At 36.2% G+C, this 25463-nt stretch overlaps 1 protein-coding gene across 1 annotated transcript; it reads right to left on the bottom strand.

The window, feature by feature from the left end:
• Positions 1-1165: 1165 nt before the first annotated feature.
• LOC149200818 (uncharacterized) lies at positions 1166-23244 on the bottom strand. Its single transcript, XM_089401085.1, has 6 exons — positions 22813-23244; positions 3550-3681; positions 3040-3145; positions 1570-1829; positions 1426-1483; positions 1166-1230 (listed from the first exon to the last, which is right to left on the bottom strand). The coding sequence occupies exons 1-6, from the start codon at positions 23059-23061 to the stop codon at positions 1166-1168; spliced, it is 870 nt and encodes a 289-aa protein (XP_089257211.1). The 5' UTR covers positions 23062-23244.
• Between the last annotated feature and the right edge of the window lie 2219 nt (positions 23245-25463).

Raw genomic sequence — 25463 nt, 5'->3', positions numbered from 1 at the left:
TGGATCTGCTCAGGATCCATTTCAAAAACATTTCCTGTGCTGACAGAAATGGATACTCTCACTACAAAACACATCTCAAGAATCATTGACAGATCCTGCAATTTTGGGCTCTTTATAATATGAAAATTAATGTTTTTCCCACCACACCGTTTTCACCAAATTTCATTCTGTGTTTACTCACAACTTGACTGTAATTCACCAGTTCACTTAAATCTAACATTAAAAATTGAATTCAGTCATATCCAGTGTATTGTAGCCCTATCTCAGTGGAATAAGACTTGATGTGTTAATTTCAAAAACAGTGGGGAAGATGACAAATGCCAACGAGGAACATGGCAGGCACTAAGAATAGATTTTAACTTTCCACAGTTTATTCAATAGTTTTTCCCATTCACTTCATAAATTATAAATTTACAATGTACTAACAAATAAAGCTACAAATATTACACATTTTCAATGGACTTTACAACTATTTTACACCCATTTATTTACTAATACATATATAAAATATGTAAAGGTATATACATTAACAACCCCAGACTTATCTCAATAGAATTTATATATATTAAAAGATTAGATGTGTGACTATTAAAGTGTTAGTGTGGTGTGTATTATATCTGATAATACTTATATTATTTATATTATAATTTATTATTTACATATTAAAGCATAAATTAAAATTTATATATATAGAATGTGATATATTAATTTATTTTTTATAAATATCATATATTCAATGTGTTTCCATCAATCTAAGTAATTTTTTTTTTAAATTATGTAAGTTTTATGTTTACAAATTATAGAAGGGCTTGTCTACATTAAAAGTAAGGAAACAGGTTCACAGCCCAAGCCCACAGGCATCTGGCGGAGTCAAAGTCTGCCTCCTTACCACAAACACATTATTTAGTGTGGCCAGTTTTTGTCTGCACATAATGATGCAGCTCCATCCATGTCCAGATCTGGATCCAAATCCCAGTGTCTTGGCTTTAAAGATTCACATAGAGCACAAAATTAAGCAGCATGGATTAGGTATAGGACGGTATAAAGCAGAAAACAATTTCATTCTGCTATGAGAGCACTGAGCAACCATGAAATAAGGTTGGTCAAGCACAATGGAGGTTTTTGATGCAATAACATACATTACAGATTATGTTGAAAGCTACTTTTAGAAAGCCTGGTTGTTGGCATATCTATCAGATTCTTCAAGCAACGCATAAGTAAAGGTAATTTCTATACAATTTAATTGTTGAAAATGTGATAACAGCATACATATTATAAGTCTGGTTTCAATATCTGTCAGATAGGTTTCAATGTCATGGCAAAAGGCTACCAATGGATCCTATGTCACAAGGTTCGCCGAATTTGAAAGTTCAGGTTCGAAATTCGACGAACCTAAAAAAAATTGAAATTCGTTCAGGTTCGAACCTGAACGACAAACCTGAACAAATTCGAACCTAATCCGAACCCGAACCTGAAAGCGAACCTGAACGAACATTAACACCAATTTGAACGATTTTTTAGGTTCGACAGTTTTTTTTACGGTTTACGAGAAAACCATGGGTCGCATACTGGTTTTCTGCAACGCTTCCTGCCAAAATGTTCTTTATAAATGATGGTGCTAGAAAGATTTGGCACAAGCTGTCGATGGTCGGTCGAGTGCGTTTGCTTGCGTTGTATGCTGTGCAATGTGTTGAGGAGATCGTTGTGGTCTTGTTGTCGACACCTTGTGAGTTCAGTCACTGGCTCACTGCTAGAGACTACAGCCACGGAAATGCGAGGAGAAGCAAAGTTCGGAAGTATTAGAGGAACAGCAATGGAAATTCCAGTAGCTGTAGCAAAATGAACATTTTAAAACAGAAATAAGGGAGAGACCCTGTTCCCTGCAAAGGCCAAGCGCTATGAGACGCTCAAATCCATAAGCAAAACCATTGTCCAACACCTCCCGTATATTTAAAATCGGGTACTCTGGGTCGACTCGCCTATAGATGGGGTTCAAGCCAAACTGAAAGACCTATGACCTAGTGACCCGCATTTTTAAAAAACATGAGCTCTGCGCTCACCGTTGTTTCTATTCATCCACCCCATAGCCCTCGTTTGCTTTTTTTTATGAGGGGCTTTCAACATCGCTATCACTCTTCATTCAGTTTTTCGCCTGCTGATTGGAGCTAGAAAATAAAAATAGGAGATAGGAGATGGTTGGGATGTCCGGTTATATTAAAATTTTGCTTATAATTTTGCACAAATATTTATGATACATTAAAAAAAATATTGAAAATGGCATTTTTATATAAATTTTTATGATTATATTTCTAACTGTACAGAAATTTATGAAGAACTTATTTATTATCTTACACTTTAATGGCTAAGACATTATTTATTAAATGATGGTCATCTCATATCTCATATCTAGATGTTAAAATGATTAAATTATTCATGTATGTTTACTAATAAGAATTTGTATTCATGTGTTTATGGATCGATTTTTTATTTTTTATTATTTTGTCATATATATATATATATATATTGAAAAATATGTATAGTCGAACATAATGTCGAACCTCATTCGAACCTGATCGGAAAATTCGAATTCGAATCAAACTTAATCATTGTCGAACTCAAACCATGTGACATAGAATGGATCTGCTTTTCTTTCCTTTGTTTTAGACAAGCAAAAACTGTCATGTAATAACCATTGGAAAAAGCAACATAAATTGTTTACAGTGGCAACATAACAACAGGCACTTTAAAACATCAAAGTCACTATAAACCAAAGTTGTTACACATCAAAATACACACAGTTCAAGTGCAACCAGAAGGCAAAGATTCATACAAGAAGGTTGTGTCATTAATCTTGTGCTCCCGGAACCAGTTAGAGAATTCTCCTCTTCTTTAAGGTACTCTTCATCTTCTTCTTCCTCGGTGATTTTCGATTGAAGCCGACCTCTGGTCTCAAACAAGTAATAATTAGATTTGTTTTTTAATTTTGGTGGCATCTTTATTTCAGACAGGTTCATCAAATATTAAATGCACAATGCTCACCTGCCCCTGGTTTTTTCTCTTTTGCTGCATCAGCACCCTGAGCAAAATGAGCAAATATCTCTGTTTGCTGTAAAAGAAACTTCAATCGCCCTTTTGCTTTGTTATTCTGAAAAACAGCAAAAACATTTGTCACAGGGCTAAAGTTTAAACATTACTGCTTCAAGCTCTCTTGCCATGCTTAGTTCTGGCACATTCAATAGCACCAGGAGATTATATAATCTAGAAAGCACATGAAAACATTCATTTACATCATGATAACAGACAAACTTAAATCATGTCAAATGGCAGCTTCCAGCCCATCAATGAGGCATGACCTCTAACTATTATGTAAATGCGCATGGGTTAACAGTGACAAACAAATTGCCCACGGGGCTTTGGATTGACGGTGAATGGGTGCGCTGTTAAGGCACTCCTTGCAATAGGTCACTGGTTCAAATCCCCCGTGGGTACTTAGGTTAGTCTTAACTAGAAAAAAAAACAGTGACAAACAAATTTCAAAATTCAAATTACCATGTCTGCATCAATTGCAGAATTTTGCTGAGACAAAGCTTCAGAAAGCTTCTCCTTTTTTAGCTTCTGAAGTTCTTTGAGTCTTTGCCTTTCACGCTTTGCAACCTCTGCACTCACTGGTTTTTGCTGGGCCTGCAAAACCCAAAGATAAAATCAACTGACTTATTAAAACATAAAATCCACAAATAGACACAATAATGGAAAAATTATATAAGACAGAGACAACTTAGATATCTCTTTATTTGCCTTGGCTAAAGCTTTACATAAGCCAAAAGACTAATACGAATGCAGAGAATAATGTTTAACAAGCAAATTTTCTCTTGGATAATTGAACAACTTCATCAAAAAGAATTCATTAGAAAAGACTTCTAAAACTTATGAGTACTTGCCCTATAAAATTCCTTGCCTTATCAATCCCAAAACTAAGTTGCAGGAAATGTCGAAACGTTTCGAAGTTTCCGAAACGAATACATTTAGAAACATCACCTCCCAAAAATGGAAACGTCAGCCAAAAGATTGGTTGAAATGCCATATGTTTATAAGTGAATAACACATTATCTTGCAAGAAAAAAGAGAATAAGACCCATAGATGACAATGTAGAAGGCAAACCAAGTCTATATTAACTCTCATAGATGATTACATAATGGTCGAGTTTCGATCAAGTTTTGTCCGAGTTTCAGAGTTTCGAGTACGGGTACGCCCCAAAACGTAGGGTTCCTAGAAGTTTCGTGCAACATAATCCCAAAATAATAAGTTGGTCTGAAATTTGATGGGACTGCAAAAAAAATCTGAGCAGACCAATGAATGATGGTACTTGAGGATGATAATTCAGGAAGATGATCAACACATATGCAGTAAGAATTAATCTTGCGATGAGCAATAAACTAAGATCATAACCTTAGCCTATGTCACAAGATTCGCTGAATTTGAACCTTGAGGTTCAAAATTCGGCAAACCCAAAAAAAAATCAAATTCGTTCAAGTTTGGCAAACCTGATGGTCAAACTTGAAATTCGAACCTCAACAAATTCGAACCTGATAGTCAAACCTCAAATTCAAACCTAAACGCAAACCCAAAGACGAACCTGAAGCCCAATTTTATAAAAAAAAAATTAAAAAATTTGGGGTTCGAGGTTAGATTTCGAGCAGTTTTTGTAGTTGTTTTAAGGTTTATGAGAAAAACCATGGGCAGCACATGGTTTTCTTTTGTTCCACTTCCCACCAATTAGTTTTCCGTTGTGGACACAAGTTTGGCTTTATTTACCATGGTTGTTGATATATTTTCACAAGCCAACTTCAATCTGAGTGTACTCGCTCTATTGTGCTCAGTGCTGCCACTGCGTGTTATATTCTCTGCAATTTCCTAAATTCAATTTCTAAACGTTGCTTGTCCCTGCCGCCTAGAGCATGAAGTTAATAGTGGTCGTGATTTATGGCTCGTGGGTGCTCACTGCTACTCATAGTTTTATTGATTGATTTTGATTTTTTATTATTTTATGTCATATATATATAGTCGAACTTAATGTCGAACCTCATACAAACCTCATCGGAAAATTCAAATTCGAATCAAACTTAATTGTTCTCAAACTCAAATTCAAACCCAAACCATGTGACATAGACCTTAACAGGGAGCTCAACAATGCAAGAATCTTAAATTAAGCAAGCAACTAATAAGAAGATTCAATTCTCGTTATTAATAGATAAATGAAACGTGAAATAAACTCACTTGAATACGCAAGTTCAGATCCAGACCCAGATTTACATAATCACACCTGCTCAGTACTAAAGATGGTGATTGGAACCTAGTACCCTACAATCATTGAATCAAAATTACAATATTCAGGGATATGGGAATAGGGGTAGATCTTATCATAATAAAAAGAAACAATCCCCTTCGGTGGCAGAATACATAGAAACAATTACAAATCTATGTATAGAAAATAATTATTTTTGGTAAATGGTTGATCATACCCCTCTTTGAAGTATTATGATGAACAAGTGTTTGTAGTTATAAAGGAGAAAAGACAGTGCGTTAAATATTTTGACTCTTGACAGAGACCAAATAGAAAATTTAAGGCTGGCTAAATCATAGTATTCAATACTGCCCAGTTTGAACCATGAACCGATCAAACAAGTTGGTTCATTAGCCCAAGCCATCCTACTTGTAGAAAAACCAGTTTTGAATCTTGCGAGCTAGGATTTCTGGGCCTAACTGGCCTTAAACTGGCCAGTTTATGAAGGGAACCGGTCAATTTTTCCATAAACCAACCTGCTTATTGCCAGGCCTGCTACAGACCCATAGAAGGTAGTTTTGAGGGAAACTAGAGTTGTTTTCCTCCAAAAACAGACACTCCAAGTCATTAAGAGCATGTCTCCCCTCTCATTTGCCTCACACATCTCAACCTTAGCAATTTTAGCAACCAATCGTAAAGTTAAATTCCTAAAATTTACTCAAATTGTTAACATTATCATGAAAGGACTCAAGATGTTTGAGAGTGGTTTCAACCCCATTGGATTTCATATGGATAAAACTAGAATTTTAGACCTCGCTCAAAATCCAGCAGACTTAATACTTTTCAAGATTTCAAGATTTGGGGGATTGCAATGTTTCCATTTGATTGTCATGCATGAGGGTAGGTCATTGGCATTTGATCAAGGGCATAAAGCCCTTAAGTACCTTGATGTTGGTGGCATTGATTGTTGAACTCTGTTGATGTTGGTAGTATTGATTGTTGAACTCCTCTACCATGGATTTAACAAAAATGCACCCTTCACTAGAAGGAAAAAAAAACTGGTGAGGCATGCTAAGCTTTTTCTACCACATTATAAACACGAGGAGATGAACCCTTCACTCTAACCAAAATTATTGGTTAAGCATGTTAAATTTTTTCAATCTCTACCATATTATAAGGATGAGCAATCCAAGTTTGAAGACTTTGAGCTAGATGATGTTTATGTAGCTCTTATTGATGATGTTTATGTAGCTCTTGGTGTTGATCAATGATTTGTAGTTTTGATGTCTGGTTTTGTTGCTGCAAATACTACTACTGAGGTTGCAAAGGAGTCTAAGGAATCCTCAAACTCTGAGAGTCTGAGCCAAATGATGTTTATATAGTTCATGTTGATGATCCCATGTCTAGTAGTGGTGATGAGCATTGATCATGTTGATCACTGATATGTAGACTTGTAGTAGGCCAGTCGCCCCATAGCTTGTAGCACATTTTTTTAGACTCTAGAGCTCATTCAAAGCCTCATTGATTGGGTATTTTGTTGTTGATATGTATTGCACTCTATGCCATTTTGATATATTCACTTTTATATGGTATATAAATTAGTAAACTTTGCATATTTTGTCTCTATTGGTTTGGAATCATGCTTTTAAATGTTAAAAATAGTTTTTTTCGCTAAAAAAAATAATTATTTCATGTATTCGTTTAAAGACCACTTCATTGATATCTGACCAATCTCAATTTGTTTGGCTCCAATTTGAAACCGAATTTGAAAGGTGGACCAATCCAACCATTGATTTTGATTTTGAAAACTTTGGGCTAAATCAAAAGCATTTGATACTATGAAAAGTATCAATGATATATATAACAAAGAGGTCTGAGGAAAAAACAAAGAAAAAGTTGAGGACAAATCATATCAAGCTAGTGCAAGATATTATTCATCTAAGCAACAACAAGACCATGAAATCCAAATAGTGAAATCAAGAATGGGCTATTGTAATGTCAAGCAAAATATGGACTGGAAATGTCAATAAGGTGTATTTAGAGTGGTTGTGATAGAACATTACTACCCTCTCCACCTGGGTTCAAATCCCAATTTGTATCATGTTTGCTCTTAGCAAGCCAATTGTTAGTGATCTATATATAATCTAATCATGTGTTGTTGACCTAGCCTTCTGCCCTCAAGAATCTAGGGTTTACCATGGGTACCATTGTCGAAATGAGGTTATGTGCCCAAGCAATCCCCCTCGAAATGTATGACCTAGAAAAAAACTTATGGGTTAGAAATGTGCTAGCATAATTACAAAGTTCGAAAGTTTGGTGGGTTTGGGAGGGAAAGGTTTGGAAAACCTTGAATTTTAAAAAATGATTGAAAATCTTATAAATGGTTTTTTGAAAACCTAAAATGTATAAAAGCTCATTGAAAGCATCTCAATAATTTAAATTATCACAAGTGTTGGACACCTAATCCACTAAGGGTTATGATAAGGAAGTTGAACAATCAAAGGAGTCCAAGAGACCTTGGAAGATGAATCCAAGAGTCACTCCAATGTATTATAAACGTATATCGTGTGAATAATATATGTGTTCAATGCTTATCTTTCATATATTCAGTCTTCACCATGGTTGTGTTTAACATCATATCAAAGATCTAGGTTTCTTGAATAATCCTGAGTTTTTTCGTACACCTACAGCCTCTATGCAATTCGTTATTTTATTCATGCTCTACCTTTCAAAGTGAACACTTATGTTGTTGACCCTTGTTATGTGGTAACTAATCTATTTGTGGTTGTCAGTGAGTGACAAACCCATTTATTTTATTGTGTGTTTCTCAAAGTTGAGCGCATCAAACCTACAATGTCCCAAATCAACAATTGTGTTGGTAGACAGTGTATTCCTAGCTGTAGTCTGTCAAAGTCTGCATACATGTCTATACTCCACACCAAGCTAAGGTTGGAGTGTAATGCACAAGTGACTCTTGCAATTAGGGCATGTTAAAATTATACACAAGATTGTTACATATTCTATTGTGACTGAACCACCAACTCTTCTAGCAAATGCTCTATGTTGCATCAATTATTTGGTACCCACTTAGAATTGTGGCTGTTATTTCACTCAAATTTTGTGGCAGTGTCAATGCTCTAGTGTGCTCCAATAATCTTAATCTCTATCTGTAACCTATTTCTCTACATCTAACAATTATTTCCCTCTTTTACATGAAGTGTAACACCTCTGTGTCATATTCTTATCTCCATATTTACAGTTGTCTATGTGTCTTATATTCAAGCTAACCAAAGTAATTTCACACTCACCTGGCACTGAATCTAGACATTCATATCATACTTGCATTCCTTTTTCTTGAGAAGTTACTCTTTCCTCACACACACTAGATTGTAATGGACTCATTTCGATTATTATTCTCTCTATGCTTAGTGTCAACAGAGCATGACTCATGGTCTATGGTCCAAACAGAAAAAAAGTTGCTTCTCTATACATTAGAACTTGAATGGTGCTCTCGAAACATGGTATGAAATGACATTGTTTCCAACTCTTTTGTCTTTCTAAATTTGAAGGCCTCACTTCGAGATTCAAACAAAGGTCTGTATTCGATTTATATGACTTGGGGGCTCCTCAACCTACGGCAAATGTCTTGAAGGCTCTCCATAGGACAACAAAATCAAAGCTAAGCCTCAACCTAAAGCTGAACTCAAATTCTCAATTTGCTTGCGCAAGATCACATGACAATGGTTTCTATTGGGCATATTGTTTTTCTTGGCATAAATATGTTTGATTTCTTTATGGAAAATGTATTGGAGACACTGATTCTACAAAAAATTTAAACAAAAGGTTTTACGTTGTAGACATTTACACCAAAATTGCACAATTATTCAATTTGTTGTTTACATTTTCATGTCAATTCAACATTATGGAAGGGAATCAGATTGACAATGTATCGTGCATGGAACCGTGCTTTCAATGGTGCATAACTCCTACATGTTGTGGTATGTTTGTTGTATGACAGTGAATTTTGGTGTGTTGTCTAGTATATAGGTTGGTCAAAACTCTGGTGCATTGATAATTAAAGCTTCTTGCTGTCAATTAAAACTCTCCATTGAAGACCTTGAACTTTTGGTGCTGCTACAAGTACACCTGTGTAAATCCAGATATTTGCAAATAAACTAAAGGAGGAATTCCTCATTCCGTCCTCATGGTATCATTTTCATGAGCTAGATTTGTGATCGTTGTGGTCGTGTTGTTAATCCTCAAAGCAAAGTAAGCACCTCTTAATATATGGATAATTATAGCGAGAGAATATTTTAAGAAAGGAAAAAATTGATGAGTTCCCACAAATTCTCGAGGAAAGCTCTAATAGAGAAATTAATGAGTTCCCACAAATTCTTGAGGAAAGATCTAGTAGAGAAATTGATGAATACTTTTCTAATGTAAGTGGATTGTGAATGCATTACATTCATTGTTGCTTTGCTAGTTGGAGCATTAAGTTCGTGTGTTGAAATCTTGGTATGTACATTGAATAGAGTTATTGTGCACTAGTTGTTTGGTGCACATTGCAGCGACATTGAATTGTGGGTGAGTGTTGCTTCTTCCTCATCGGTTCATAATTGTGATCAGAAAACAGCCAAAGTTTATGAAGTATTAGAGTTTCTAAAAACTTTGATAAAATCTCCTGCCAATGGCACAATTAAAATCAAGAAGAAAACTTTGTCTAATATTAGAACTTGTTTGCACAATGCACAAGAAAAAATTGAGTTTTTGCAGCTTGAGACACAGCTACAACAAGAAGAGCTACAACAAAATAGACATCATTCTGAACCTATTTTTGTTCAAAACATTGAAACAAACTAACATCAACAAATCAATAATGTTGATCTAGTACCCAATAAAGGAGCAAATTTGCAAAAAAAACGCAAAAATTCAACATACACTTCCCAAGCCCATCATTGGACCTTGGGAAGAGCTTGTCAATAACAAAAACAAAAGCAATCTTGGATATGACAAAGATATGTCCTTACATATTCCAAATTACTCAAAGCCCATCCAATTTCAGAGTGTTGAATTTCTTCATGACAATTCACCTTCAATTGTTCCAAATTCTATTCTTCTTCCACAACAACCACAACAGATTGTTAAATGCCAATAGTGTGACCGAGTTGGCCATATGAAAAATCACTATTTTGATCTTCATCCATGTGAGCATTGTCATAAAACCACTCATTCTTCAAACAAATGCTTCAAAAACAAGCCTCCTACAAGAACAAAGATTCATCTTGGATGGATCGCTTCTTTGCAATGGGCTTCAACAACCAAGAAAATATTTCAATCATACATCAAAACTTGTTCTAGAGTATTGAACAATCTTGCAATTGAGTTTTATCTATCTTCTCACCTTGTATTTGACAAGGGGAGAAGTAATGGTCATCTACAAGCTTCAAAGCCACATCAAGCAAGCATGAGCCACAACCTGAACCTATTGCCTAATTCAGAGTTGTAGCCAAAGACACAAAATTTCAAGCAAACCTAAACCACAAGCTGCCATACCAAATTCAGAGTTGTATCCAGAGACAAAGATGCCCCTGAGCATGCCTTTGGTTGGTGGTCAACCTTAAACCATCTATGCAGGGTTGGACCTCCCTTTTTAGGTTAAGCTTCTCCCTCTTCAAAGAATTGGGGACACTTCCTCTAACAAAAAACTTGAGCTTCTTCCCAACTTTGGAAGAGTTCCAAAAATTGCATTCAAAAGTTGGTGGTCATCCTTAAACCGTTGCAAGTTGTAGACCTCCCTTTTCTAAGTTGAAGGTATCCCTCTCCAAAGCATTAAGGACACTTCCTCTAGCAAAAGATTTCAGCTTCTTGCCAAATTTGGAAGAGTTTCAGAAACTGCACTAAGTGTTCCAGTGTTGGTGGTCATCCTTAAACCACCACCTTATGCCAGCATTTCAAAGAACACATTCAGCCTAGTGTTGTCAAGCATTTTTGCACATTTTGTATTACAGCTCTCTTCTTGGACTCATACATACCCCTTCGAATTAAGGGGGGAATGTTGGACACCTAATTCGCTAAGGATTATGGGGAGGAAGTTGAACAGCCAAAGGGAGTCCAAGAGACCTTGAAGGATGAATCCAAGGGTCACTCCAATGTATTATAAATGTATATCATGTGAATAATATATGCATTCAATGCTTATTTTTCATATAATTGATCTTTGCCATGGTTGTGTTTAACAAGAAATATAATGATTGTTATCCTCCCCACCTAGATTCAATTTCCATGAATGATATGTTGAGCTCATATCAAGTATATTGTTGCAATGAATTTGAGCATTGTTGTTGAATGGCCTTGACTCCTGAGGAATGCCTTACCCTTACCTATGAGTTAGGGTGAAGTGTTCATTACATGCGAAAAAAATTATATATAATATAAATGGTTCAGACATCCAAAACATGTAAAAGTTCAATGAAAACTAAGCATTTTAGTAATTAGTTATCACAAGAAACATATTACCATATACAAAGTATAATTCAACAACTTTAACCCCCAAATACTCTCTCACTCTCTCTCTCTCTCTCTCTCTCTCTCGCTCTATATATATATATATAGAGAGAGAGAGAAACATATGTTTGGCTCCTCTCTCTCTCTCTCTCTCTACACACACACACAAAGAGAAAAACATATATGTTTGGCTCTCTCTCTCTCTAGTGTGTGTCATGGAATACATTAACATATACAAAAGTATAATTCAATAAATTTAACCCCAATTATATATGTCAACTGAGTTTATTTTGTGTTTGGAACAATGTCATCAAAACCAATGGAACTGGTCAATACAACCAATCTAGGGGTCAAACCAAAATGGTTCAAGGTTTGGAACCAAAAATGGCTACTTTGGTACCAAACCAACCAGTTCTGTAATGAAACTAACGAGTTTGGTACCAAACCAGCCTTTTTTCACTAAATCAACCAATTTTGTTCCAAACTAACCAATTTCATACAATGTGACCAAAGACATTCCAAATGCAATTTGTTTTGAAAAAAATATGAATTTTTTGAGTTGGGTAGCCTAATATTCAACATTGTGGCCCTATTATTGCTATGAAATTCATGATAATGTTAAATTCTTGAAACAAACCAGTGTTCCACAGGGACTCGCCCCCTCCCCCCATAGGGGTCTAGTTTTCTCGCTCCCCCGCGCTCCGGGGACTTGGGGACAAGTAGGGGTCGTTTCCCCACGCTCCCAAAAATGAGGAAACTCAGGGAGACGTGCCAAGGAGTCGTTTCCCTTTCCTGAGGGAGCATTTCTAAAAAGGGGGACGAGGGGGGTCATGAGGGGACGAGGGGGGTCACGAGGGGACGAGGGGGGACGAGAGGGGACGAGGGGGGACGAGGGGGGACGTGGCACACGTTTATGCAAAAAAAAAAACGATTTTAATTAACTTAACGCTAAAACTAATCTTTAATTAACAGTTAAACTAAGCGTAGGGTTTTGGAATTTAGCTGTTTCATGTTATAAAAACCGCAGCGTGAACACAGAACAACACACTCACAACCTTCACTGAGCGCTCCACTCACAGCCTTCGATTTCACTGTTCAGATTCCAGAACTCCTCCCTCCCTCCCGTCGAGCATCGTGCGAGCAGCACCTCCCGTCAAGCATCGTGTGAGGAGCGGACTGCTACAGCCTAACAGGTAAGTAACAGTTCATGAGCATTTGCGTAACTGCGTTTACATCTCTATGTTCACTTGATTTGATCAAGGATCGAGCTTCTTATTTTAATCATTATACTCATTAATTTTAGATGACCGAGACCATCAGATGCAAACAAACTGCAGACTCTCATCCGCATTACACCGAGACCTTTTCTATAATCAACCTCAACGTGTATTGAGTTGCCATGCTTCCAAGGGGATGAATATGTTTGCAAGTATTAGCTAGTCTGAAGTGCAAAAGTATGTAGCCTTAATGCCACCGAAAATTAGAGTGATCCACCTGTAATACGAAACTTAAGCCCTGATTTGGTGCTTCAGTAGAGAACAGAGAAATTCACTTCTTATTTCTGGAATTCGAGCTAACAAAAATTGAGCCCTAACTTCAGAGTTCAAGGCTGAAAGCTTGGGACAAACCTTCCTTCATCGTTCAAATGCTATTCTAGTAGACCTGTAATCAACCTAACAACAAGAATGAATCCCTAACCCTTCAAAAATTCCTTCATTTTGCTCCTGTAGGGTGATCAAACAATTCAAATGATAATTTGTTAATATCTTCACATCTTTTTATATTTTCATCAAGATACATCACATCTCAATTTATATTCTAAGTAGGAGCAAAGGATTTTTTTTTCATTTCTTTTTTTATCAGTATGTTTTGAGTGTTACTGTTCACTGTGTTTTAAAAAAAAAAATTGAAATTATTTTTGTAAAAAAAAAATGAAACCGTTTTTGTTTATAATTTTTTACTATATTAAAATTTAATTTTTATTTTAATTTTTTTCTTGTAAATTAAAAAAATCAGTGTTCAAGAATCAAAACTTCAATGTGTGTGGCATGTGCTGTCGCTGTAATGTTTCTAAATTTTTTTTATTTTCATTACAGGTTGCAACTTACATTTTGACTTGTCATTCAACTTACAACTTACAAAGTTACAACTATGAGTCAGAGTCAAACTTCTTCTAGGAATAGTGAGAACAGTGACAGTAGCTACAGTGGTAGTGAGCCACATGATGCACAAGAAGAAGTTGAAAGCGATCACAAGGGAGCAAGATACCAGAATAGGCATGGTGTAGATTCTGGAGGCCCACTAAGAGAGCTGGAAAAATTTGCAAAGGGGACATTTAATCCTCTAAAACCACTTCTAATCTATGCAACTAGACTGCCGAGAAAAAAATCCAAAAGTTGGTGGTGGCTCACGTGATTGGGTCTGCAATATTTGTGGGCATCACTTTGTTGGCAGCTATACCAAGGTGAAGCAACACATTTTGGCTATTACAGGTAAAGGAGTCAATATGTGTCCCTCAAAGAACCTGAATTCAGCTCAAAGAGAGCAACTTTGGAGGCTAAAAAGGGCAACGACTGGAAAAGGATTGTTCTCTAGTAGACATGTTGATCCATCCACAGATATTCCTCCATCCAGTGCTTCACCAAAAAAGACAAAGGTTTCCACTGGTGCATCTCATTCTTCTACAATGGGTGGTACTGGTACAGTGTCTGGGATGTACAACATTCTAAATCGAGATGACACAGATGATGCAATTGGCAAATTTCTTTTTGCCAATGGGATTCCCTTCCATGTTGTTCGTTCTCCTTATTACAAGGAAATGGTCCAAGCAATTGCAAAAATAGGGCCTTCATATGTACCACCCAGAGAACATAAACTACGAACAATAATTTTGGATAGACAAGTGTCCAAAATTAATGTGCAAAAAGAGAGAATGAAACAAACATGGTTGAGGTTTGGTTGCTCTATTGTTATGGATGGATGGACGGACATCCGAAAACGCCCACTAATCAACATCATAGTGACATCTTCAAAAGGTCCATTCTTTCTTAAAGCATGCATCTTTCCAATTTGAGATTCTTCGAGAAGCTATAGAGGATGTTGGGCCTGATAGTGTGGTGCAGGTTGTGACAGATGCAACAATAGTTTGTAGATCAACTGGGTTATTGATTCAAAACAGGTATCAACACATTTTTTGGACTCCTTGTTGTGTGCATGCATTCAATAATTCACTGAAGGACATTTGCAAGATTCAGTGCATATCAAACTTGGTGTCAACAGCAAGAGATGTGCAGATGTTTATCTACAACCACCACACCTCCTTGGCTATGTACAGGGCTCACACGAGGAAGGAATTCCTCAAGCCCACTGATACTAGATATGCTAGCTATTTTCTCTTATTGGAGAGGATGATAAAGGTACAAGCACCTTTACAATCCTTGGTTGTGAGTTTAGAGTGGAGAAGGTGGTCAGAATCAAAGACAGACATTGGGAAGAAGGTCAAGCTTTAGGTGTTGGGCAATGATTGGTGGGCAGATTGTTTTTATTTGGTGTCATTCTTGAGCCCTATTGTGGAGGTCATTCGTTGCACTGATTCAGATGCTCCTAATCTTAGAGAAATCTATGAGACATTTGATAGCATGTTGGGTCGTGTGAAGGTAGCCATTCAGCAGAGAGAGCCCTCATTAGAGTTCTACACTTCCCAGATTCGACCCATCATTCAGCATAGGTGGAATCACATGAACACACCTTTGCACATGGTAGCATATGCATTAAACCCAAAATGGTATGTTGAGAGACCTGGGAGGGTGCCTCCTATTGATGATCTAGACATAAAGAAAGGCTTCCTAGATGCAATTGCAAAGATGTACAATGAGGAGGAGGGGTCAAAATTTCAAAGACAGTTTGTTTAGTTTGCATCTCTTAGTGGCCCCTTCAACACACGTGGTGCTCGGGCAAATCGCATAGATCTAGCCCAAAATGACCCGATTGGTTTGTGGAGGATGCATGGGGATGGTGCTCCAGAGCTCAAAGATCTAGCCATGCGTTTGTTGTCTCAGATTGCTAGTTCCTCTGCAGCAGAGAGGAATTGGTCCACATATAACTTCATCCACTCTATCAAGAGGAACAAGCTTACCTCTAAAAGAGCAGAGAAGTTAGTTGTTATGCACAGTGCCCTACGTCTTGAGCATAAGAAGACACTTGAGTATTTGAAGGGACTAGCAACACAATGGGATGTTGATCCAGAGGATGATGCACAAGTAGATATGGAGGAGAGACTTGATGAGAGACAGATGGGGTTGGTTGGTGTGCCACTTAGCATGTTTGAGAATGCTAGTGATTCAAATTCAGATGGTGATATGGTTGATCCTGATTTATTCATGCAACAGTTGGATGCAAAGACTAGCGGGGCATTACCTTTAGGCTTGAGCATTACCTTGGGGCATTACCTTGAGGCATATTTTGCATTATGCTCGTTTATCTTTTGATATGTTGGTGTTCTTATCATTTATGTTATCAGTTATTCAGATTCTCACTCTATAAAATTTTGACTCTTGATGTATCAAACTTGACTTTAATCTTTTATAATTCTATAAAATTTGGACTCTTGATGTATGATGTATCAGACTTTACTTTTATAATTTTATGTCAATATTGAATATTCACTGTTCAATATTCAATGTTCATAGTAGGAAGTGGAACATCAATATGGTTTAAACTTTAAACTTTAATCATAATGTATGATCATTGATGTAAGATTATAAATTAGAATTTTAAATTTATTATTTTATATGATGTTAGAAATTTAGATATTGATATTCATATCAATGATCATGCTTTGCAGTTTTTTAATTCAAACCAAATTGTCATAGTGGACTCAATTAATAAATTATATTTTATATTTATAAGTTTTTAAGACCCTGATGCTCCCCCACGTTTCCTAAAAAATGGTGGGGAGCTTTTGCATAGGCCACTCCCGCGCCCCCTCGCTCCCTAGTCCCAAAACCTTGGTGGAACATTGAAATAAACCATGGATTGACTGAAGCTGTTTAAGAGTGGTTCCAACCTCATTGGATTTCACATGGAGAAAGTAGAATTTTAGATCTCACTCAATATCCAACAGACTTAATAATTTTCTAAGATTTCAAGATTGGGGGGTTGCAACGTTTCCATTGGATTGCCATGTACAAGAGCATGGAACTAGTACTTAATCAAGAGTATTAAGCCCTTTATGTACTTTACTGTTAGTTACATTGTTTGTTGAACTCCTTTATCATGACCCTACTAAAAATGTACCCATCACTCAAACAAAATCTTGACTTAACATGCTACATTTTTCTATCGTATTTTGATGTTTAGAGGGTGATATTGATGACAAAGATCCCAATATAGGTAATGATTTTGATGATATGTAGGTATTTGTTGTAGCATAATTTTTTTGGATGCAAAAGGCAATCTAGAGCATGTTTTTGATGTATTTTCAATTCAAAGATGGATTGCACTCATGTGCACCCTTACATGCTATATAAATGAGATTTTTGCTTATTTGTGTATATATGGTTTGGATTCATATGGATGCATATGAATTTATGTGTTTTTCTTTAAAATTTGAATATTTTGTGTTTTTGGTCAAACAAATTTTTGGTCCAATTTTTTAACTAGTTCCCAATTTATAAGGTTTTTTTATTTTATCACTAATTCAATTTTGATAACATTGGTTTAGGAGGAATGATTGTTATCTTCCCCACCTAGATTCAATTCCCACAAATGTCATGTTGAGCTCATATCAATATATTGTTGTAATGGCTTTAAGCATTCTTGTTGAATGGCCTTGCGTCTTGAGGAATATCTTACCCTTATCTACAATCTAAAGTAATGTTTTTAAAATCAATTAAATCGACTCAAATTTAGTCAAGCCGACCAAGCCATACCCATGGTTGGTTTAGCTTGGTAGAAAAACCAGTCTGATGGCTACTTTGTTACCGAAACGACCGAGCCAATCATCGACTAGACCAATTCAATAACAAAACAATCGCCTCAGCCAAGTTTGTATTAAATCGACCGAACAAGTCAAAGACACCCAACAACGCTTTTTGGAGGGAAATTCAAACCCCAGAGACAGTTAGATTTTGGTTTTAGGTTTTTAGGTCTGAGCTAAATGATGTTGCATTCTCTAGCAGTAGCCAATAGTATTGGTGACTAGTGATGTTTTATAGTTTACTTTTGTTGTAAAGGCCATTTAGAGCTTCCTTTGTTATGTGTTTTTGTTTTGATCTCTATATCATGTATGTATTGGACAGTGCATTGGATGCCATTTTGATATAATGGATATATTCATGAGTCTACTTTGATCATATGTTGTCTCCTCTCTATATTTTAATGCTTTGTGATTGGAAACATGAATGAAAATCTTTAAAATTATGTTTTTTCATAAAAATAAATAATAAAAATATTTAATGTAGTTTTACAACAACCAAGTCATTGGTATCAAACCGACCGAGTTCATACTAAGTCAGAGTCGGAGTCGACCCTTGGTTGGTTCTGAACTCGAGTCAAAGTCTTAAACATTGACCTAAAAGGTGAGGTGGAGAGAGAGAGAGAGAGAGAGACAAACATATTTGGTATTCTCTCCATCGAAGTTCAATTCTCATAAATGACATGTTGAGCTCTTATCAAGTATATTGTTGTAATGGCTTCAAGCCTTGTTTGATTAGTCCAAAACAATATATATTCCCCTAAAAGAATATAAAAATATTTCAATAAAGAACACACACACACACACACAAATGTAGGCTTCTTTCTTTATTTTATTTTTCACATTTTCTAGAAATGCATTTGCACTCCCACATTGTATTCTTATTAATTGTACTCTTCAATCTCATTAACATATTGTTGTGGTCACTCATTGGACATTAATAAAATTATCTAGAGAGAGACAAAAAGAGCCCAAACACATGTGAATAGAGAGAGAGAGAGAGAGAGAGAGAGAGCATATGTTTATGCCTCTCTCTCTCTCTGAACTCGTTGTAGAGTTGATGTGACAATGACCCAAATTCAAATCCTAGCAAGCAATGCTACTCCCCCTACATGGAGTTTGCCAAATGTGCCTATTGATAATATTGATATTATTGAGGTAGCTTTCATTTGGATTATTGTATGGTCCCAAGCAAGGTGCCAGCAAGGACCATACGAAGTGCATAAGGTTTGCTGGCACCTTGCCTAGGACCATACAATAATCTACATGAAAGCTACCTCAACAATATAAAAGACAGAATCTTGTATATATATATATATATATATATATATATATATATATATATATATATATATATTTGGGAATAAAGCATAAACAGAAACAAATAACAAATAGAAAAAGATAAAACAAAAGGACAAACAAATAGAAATTTAACAATAAATAACTAAAACAAATAAATTACACATAACACCCCTAATACATAATAACATTATCCATTGTATAGATACCAATCTCAAAGAAAAAATGAGATTTTAAAAACAGCAACATCAAAACATGCTTATAAAATGAGGAATGGTATGGACCAGCAAAGCTCTAAGATAAACATTTTTTACTTTTATCATTATGTTTATTTCTCAAGAATTCTCCTTTGCTCTTTTCCAGAAAATTTTAGAGGTTTATTCTAACTGGTTTGGCTGTTCCAAAAGGTTTGGGGTCCAACCACACCTGAACCAGGTCTGACTGAGAGTATAAATCAATAAAAAGGCAATATTTATTTTTAAATAGTGGTCCTACTTTTCAAATAGGAAGTTGACTGTCTAGAAAGATATTTATGATTTTAATAAGTAACCCAGGTTTACCATTTCATAACAAGTAATATCAATTTTACATAACAATAAAACCTGTTTTATCAAAATTGTTTAAAATGAACACACAAGGCGAGGTAAATACAAGATAAAAAGGCTAATGTGACAGAAATGGTCAGAGCGTGATAATTTGTTATTTATAATATCTTTGATGTAAAGTGTATCACTCCAGCTAATTAAGCTCAAGTTTCAGATGAAGCTAACATTCTAGGTCAGCTTGCATTTCAAAGTGCAAATCGCATACCAATAATATACCTCAGGTAAATTAGGGGTGGCATGTGTGGGGGATCATACTAGATCCCAATGGAGAGCTTGAACTATCATTTCCTTGGGGTCTAAAAAATCCACAAACAATCAAACTAAGGCCTATGCTCTTTATCAAAATCTTCTCTTGGAAAAGAAAATCAAAACAGAGCCTTTGATAGTCAATGATCATAGGAGACTCAAGCATAATTATCAAATTGATGGTCTTGAAATCAACCCCACTCAATAGCAAACTTGCTTCAATTATAGCCAAAATCCCAAAGGAGGTCTGCAGCCTGCACCAGGTCTAAAAAGAACACAACTATCAGGCTGATTCTCCAGCCAGTGAGGCCATCACACTTAAAATAAGTGCACTTTGAAAAAATAGGCAATGCCATTTTCATGCAATACCTTAAGCCTCTTGGGTTATGGGTATAAAAACATGTAGTAACATAAAGACAAGTAATCACAATTTATCACATAGCCACTATCAAGCAAGGAGCTCAGACTTTATAGGACTAGCCCACCCCTCTCTCACATGCTTGAAATTAACCCTAGTCTGTCTCTTGAATTCCTCTACAAGGGTCTTCATTGGCAAGGAGTGATGAGTCACTAAGAGGGCGAAGCTAGCAACATCACATGGAGAAAGGTTATTCAGCCAATAATTATCCCAGTAAGAGCCCCTCTCAGTGTCTAGCTGGTATCCTAGAATTTTTATTTGTTGGGCCTAGTAACAAGGCATGTTCAATGCGCATTCCTTTGTTTTGGCCCCCAAAACCCAAGAGTGCATAGTGTATGTTTCCACCATTCTGGTTGTTCATCTATTTTTCAATACCTTTCCACTCATGGATTTTTATTTCACACATACCCTTTTGGTTCTCTAGATTTTACTTCTTACTGGTTGTTAACTCTTGGTGTCCTGGACTCTCTCCACTGGGGTTATAGTTCTCCACTTCTTAGTGGGCACTGCTCACTCTGATATTCTCAATTTTGGCTTCAGAAAGCTCTATTCTCCTGACACATTAAGTGTTTTTCTATGTGATTTGCAAAGCAGGGACCTTTATTTCATGTGTTTGAATCAAGGTTACATCTGGACAATTTGTGCAACAACTTGAGCTGCAAAAACCACTGTCAAGGGTCAGCATCAAAGTTTCTTTATTGAGTGCCGCACTAATGGATTATAATGAAGCCCAGGAGTTTAAGAGGGCTCTTCAAAGACATGAAAAGTCCACATAATGCAACAGATCTTTCTTTTTTCAGTAACTTCTAGAGTACATGAAAATGAACACCAGTGCACTACACAAAATATTATAATTATGAATACTGTGGCCCATCAAACACAGAAAATCAATGTCTTTGAGGCAGAATTTAATATCTTGAAGAATATGGTTATCAGTCTTAGTAAAGGCTCTCACTTTGCAGCTTCCAACCACAGGATGTCAACAAATTCAGTGCAAACACATTTTAAGAGGAAGAAACAGTTCACTAAATGATGGAAGACAATGATTTTGGAAAACCAAACTCCTGTCCTTCCAACAATGGGCAGGTAGAAGTCAACAGTCATAATGTCTTTCGCTAAATATCTATGTTTAGTAAAGTAATTAGGAGATTAGGTGGTTTTAAGTTGTATACCCAAGGAATTCTGGGATGTACAACTTTGAATCTCTGCAAGTTTTGCTTTGCAACATATGAGACCTGCTTATTTCGGTTGAATACACTGGACAACAGTATTTTGTACTTTTGCTACAGCATTTATGATATAAAGTTTCCCAGTTTTGGTTTTTCAACAAAAAATGAAATCATACTTCAAGTAAATTCTCTGGCATAGGTGCATTTCAAGGCCTAAATAATAAAATAATATTTTAGTCGAGGAAGTTTCAGGACAATTTAACATAACCCAATGGAATATAATAAATAAAAACAAGACTTCGGTAAAATGCATAAACAAAGTTCCAATCAAACACAGGTTCTCATAAGATATTATCCTTTTCGGCCAGGTAAAATACTTCCTTCAAATAACTTTAGCCCCTATTCACTTTCTTTCAGGGATGTCCATATTAAATGCGATGTTACATATCTAGTTAGAAGAGAACAAAAAACAAGACTGAAATTTTTGAATTCACAGGATCCTAGGAGAAAGAATGTGTTAGCAAAAATTATTGCCAACAAAAGTATTTTCTCCTGTAAATCTTGGAAAACTTTGTCACTGATAAGCAGCAGTTACAAATATGCTTAACACGTGAATGATTGTTGTCTCCAACGTTTTAAGTAGAAAATGATTCCAGCTCAAAGAACTCAAGCTTCAGGTCAAGATAAAATTTTCAAAGTGAAGCAGTATATCAATGTAATGCATAATATCGCACAAGTAACATAACTAAGGTAAAATACCTTGTTCATACAAATTTCAAAGCTTTCCCGGGAAAAATATCATCTTAATTAGCGTAACTCCGAGACAGCTAAACAAAATAACTTCAAACAGACAGCGGAATGGATCTCATTACACAAAAATCAGCAAGAAGATCGTTTCTGACAGAAAAAAGTCTTCTTTCAAAGTACGCCAGTGCATGGTAAGCTTCATTTAAGGATTTTTGGGGTTGTGAAGAAATCTAGGTCATAAGAAAAACAGGAATAAGGACTAAAAATGCAGAATACAGGGGCTTCGGACAGAGATTAATTGCAATTGTTTCTTGTTACAAGACACGCGTACACATAAAACTAACAAAAATATAAAAACAAAAAAGCATCATTTAAAACCTAGCGAACTCGGGAACGCCGCTATAAATTAACTGACTCCAGCTATAATCACAAAAGGCTGAAGATTAAAACCTAAATGCACCAAGATCATGCGTAGAACAAGCGGCATGACAATGTGAGACAGAATAAGCAAGATGCCGATTTCATCAAATAAAGGGAGTGCAAAAGAAATGGAGTTTGACAAAATTACGTCGTCATCAGTTTCGGCAGAAGCATCTTGATCGTCGCTGGCGGAGGCATCTTGATCGTCGTCTGCGCTGGACGCATTCGCCGGCTGAGTGTCTTCATCGTCTTCGTCCTCGTCTGCCGTCGGCCGAGTTACGGCTTCGAGCTCTTCCTGGTCGTCCTCTTCTTCGTCTGGGCTCGATTCTTCATTCTGTGGCCGTTCTTCCTCGGAGGAGGCCAGGTCGTCTGATGAACTCCTACCGCGCTTGCCCATGGCTCGGCTCGGCTCAGCTGCGGAGGATAGATCCCGGAATCTGTATGCAAAGCCGGAGCGCAAATTGGAAACCCTTGAACCAGCGAGGGTTTTAAAATTTGACGAACAAATAACTTTTGGTAGCTTTTGCCGTCGTTCGAGTGAGGCGGGGAGAGTAGATTTGAGTCAAAGGGTGAAATGTTTTCGCCGCCCTTTTTATTGATTCGTTTTAGTTTTTCTGGCCTTGTCGCCGTGGATCGGGAATTTTTCATTTTGCAGTTTTTTTTTCACTTTCTGGCGGAATTGGAGATGGTGGGAATGGTTCCCGCCCAGGTTTGCAAGTTCCCGCCTTTTGTTGCTAGGACTTCATAGCATTTGGGTTGGGGTGAGTAGAGCCTCTTGACTCCTCCTTGGTACAATTTGGTAGGGAAAGGGTTCTCATGTAAGCATGTAATGATTTTAATGGGGTGTTATAAGATTAATTTAAGAGAATATCTACAAAATGGAGAGGAGAGGGTTATGATATCAATATAAGGATCTCCATGGGGTTGAGGGTAGGGTAGATTGTAATTAAGAGTATCATATATCATTTTAGAAAATTTTGATTACAAATATGTATATTTTATGGCGTAAATGCAACAATGTTTTAGAAATTTTTGGAAGGCATGAAAATGGTTAAGTTTGACATGCTTTTTAGAGATATGCATGTTAATGTAATGGTGGAGTAAATGACTTATGGTAGGGGATGAGGTTGAACCCCAACAAACACAAGCAAGGAGATAAATTTAGGAAGGTTGGTGGCGTTGGGTAAATGAGCATTGGGCTATTTAACTTGCTTTGACATGCATTTGTTTTTTGGATTGAAATGTTTTAGATGAACACAAGTAAGTGGTGATTATTTGATTTGAGACATTGCAACATGGTAGAAGCATCTCAAAAGTTATTAAAACACCCATTTGGCTCAACAATCACAACTAAGTGGAATCTATTCTACTAAAGTCACTTGAGACTTAGACCTAGCCTCATTTTCAATAAGCAACCCCCTTAAGAAGGCAATTCGATCCATGAGGGTGAACGTCATGTGGCATAATTGAACGCATGTGGGGGAATAATAGCAGACTATACCCACACACCAGACAATAAGCAAGCCCCTGTCGATGTTATGGACTACTTTAAATGGGTTTAGTAGCCTTGGATGGCTCTATCAATCATAGTTGAATGTATATGATGTTGACTAAGTTAACCAACAAAACATGCCTTCAACAATGGTAACTAGACTTACACTCTATTTACTGCATTAAACAATCAAGTGAGGCTTTAATAATTGTAACCAAACATACAAGTCGTTGATCAAGTTAACCAACCTAACACACCTTTAATAGTGATAATCAAAATGTACATGTTAGTAATCAAGTAACCAATTTTGTCATGCCCCTAACATGTGCAATTGAACATAAATGTTGTTTATGGGGTTGACCAATCTAACATACCTCCTACAATTGTAGTCAAACATGCATGTTGATTTGGTTAATCTCCTAGATAATGTTAACCAAAAATACATGTTAATATCCAACCTAACATGTCACTAATAGTGACAATGGAATGTGCATGTCAATGGCTAAGCTAATTGTCCTAGCATGTTATTCACTAAGATGATTGACACATAACTCACTAAGTTGACCAAGTTGACAAACCATTGGTTTTGTCATTGAACTCACACACCTTTAGTAGACACAACTAAATGTACATGATGTTAAACCATTAAACCATCATGGCATGCCTTTTACAATAGTAACAAAGTGTGCAAGTTATGAATTGGGAAAACCAAACTATAATACCTATGATAATCATAATTGACCATACATGCTTGTTGTGATTAACCCTTCAAGAGTTCCCTTGCTTCTATACAAAATTAAGCATGCCATGTAACTCTCAAAGTAACTTTGATACATATAAAAATAAGTTTGTATTTACTTGTTCGATTTGTGTTAAAGTGATTCCTCTTTAAAGGTCACAAGTTTGAATCCAAACGAAATTAAGGTATGTACACCTCCATAGATTAAATAGTTAAAGCATTGAATGGAGGGCATCCCATGTGTCAACTTTGCAACTCCCTGCATTATAACTTTGTATTAAATAATATCATTATTTTTTCTATTAATATGAATGTTTCTAATATTTAATATATTGTTAAGGAGATTATCCCTCGACTAATTAGTGAAGTATTTAATATTGGATGAGAGAGTTGTAAGGCTGACATTTTGGCTACCTCATGTTAAATTTGGTGTTTGTATTATGTCAATGCAAATTTAAATTAGATTTCACAACTCTCCATGGATCAATCAAAATCATTTACACATATCAGTCAAAGGCATTCAATAGATGGTTAAAGTAGTGGTTGAGAGGAGTTCATTGTCAGATCC

This window comes from Pinus tabuliformis, chromosome 2_1 (assembly GCF_031772625.1).
Source record: "Pinus tabuliformis cultivar Carrire ecotype Pingquan chromosome 2_1, CPIR1, whole genome shotgun sequence".
Taxonomy (NCBI): domain Eukaryota; kingdom Viridiplantae; phylum Streptophyta; class Pinopsida; order Pinales; family Pinaceae; genus Pinus; species Pinus tabuliformis.
The sequence above is the reverse complement of the archived record's forward strand: the minus strand, read 5'-3'. Positions and strand labels throughout refer to the sequence as shown.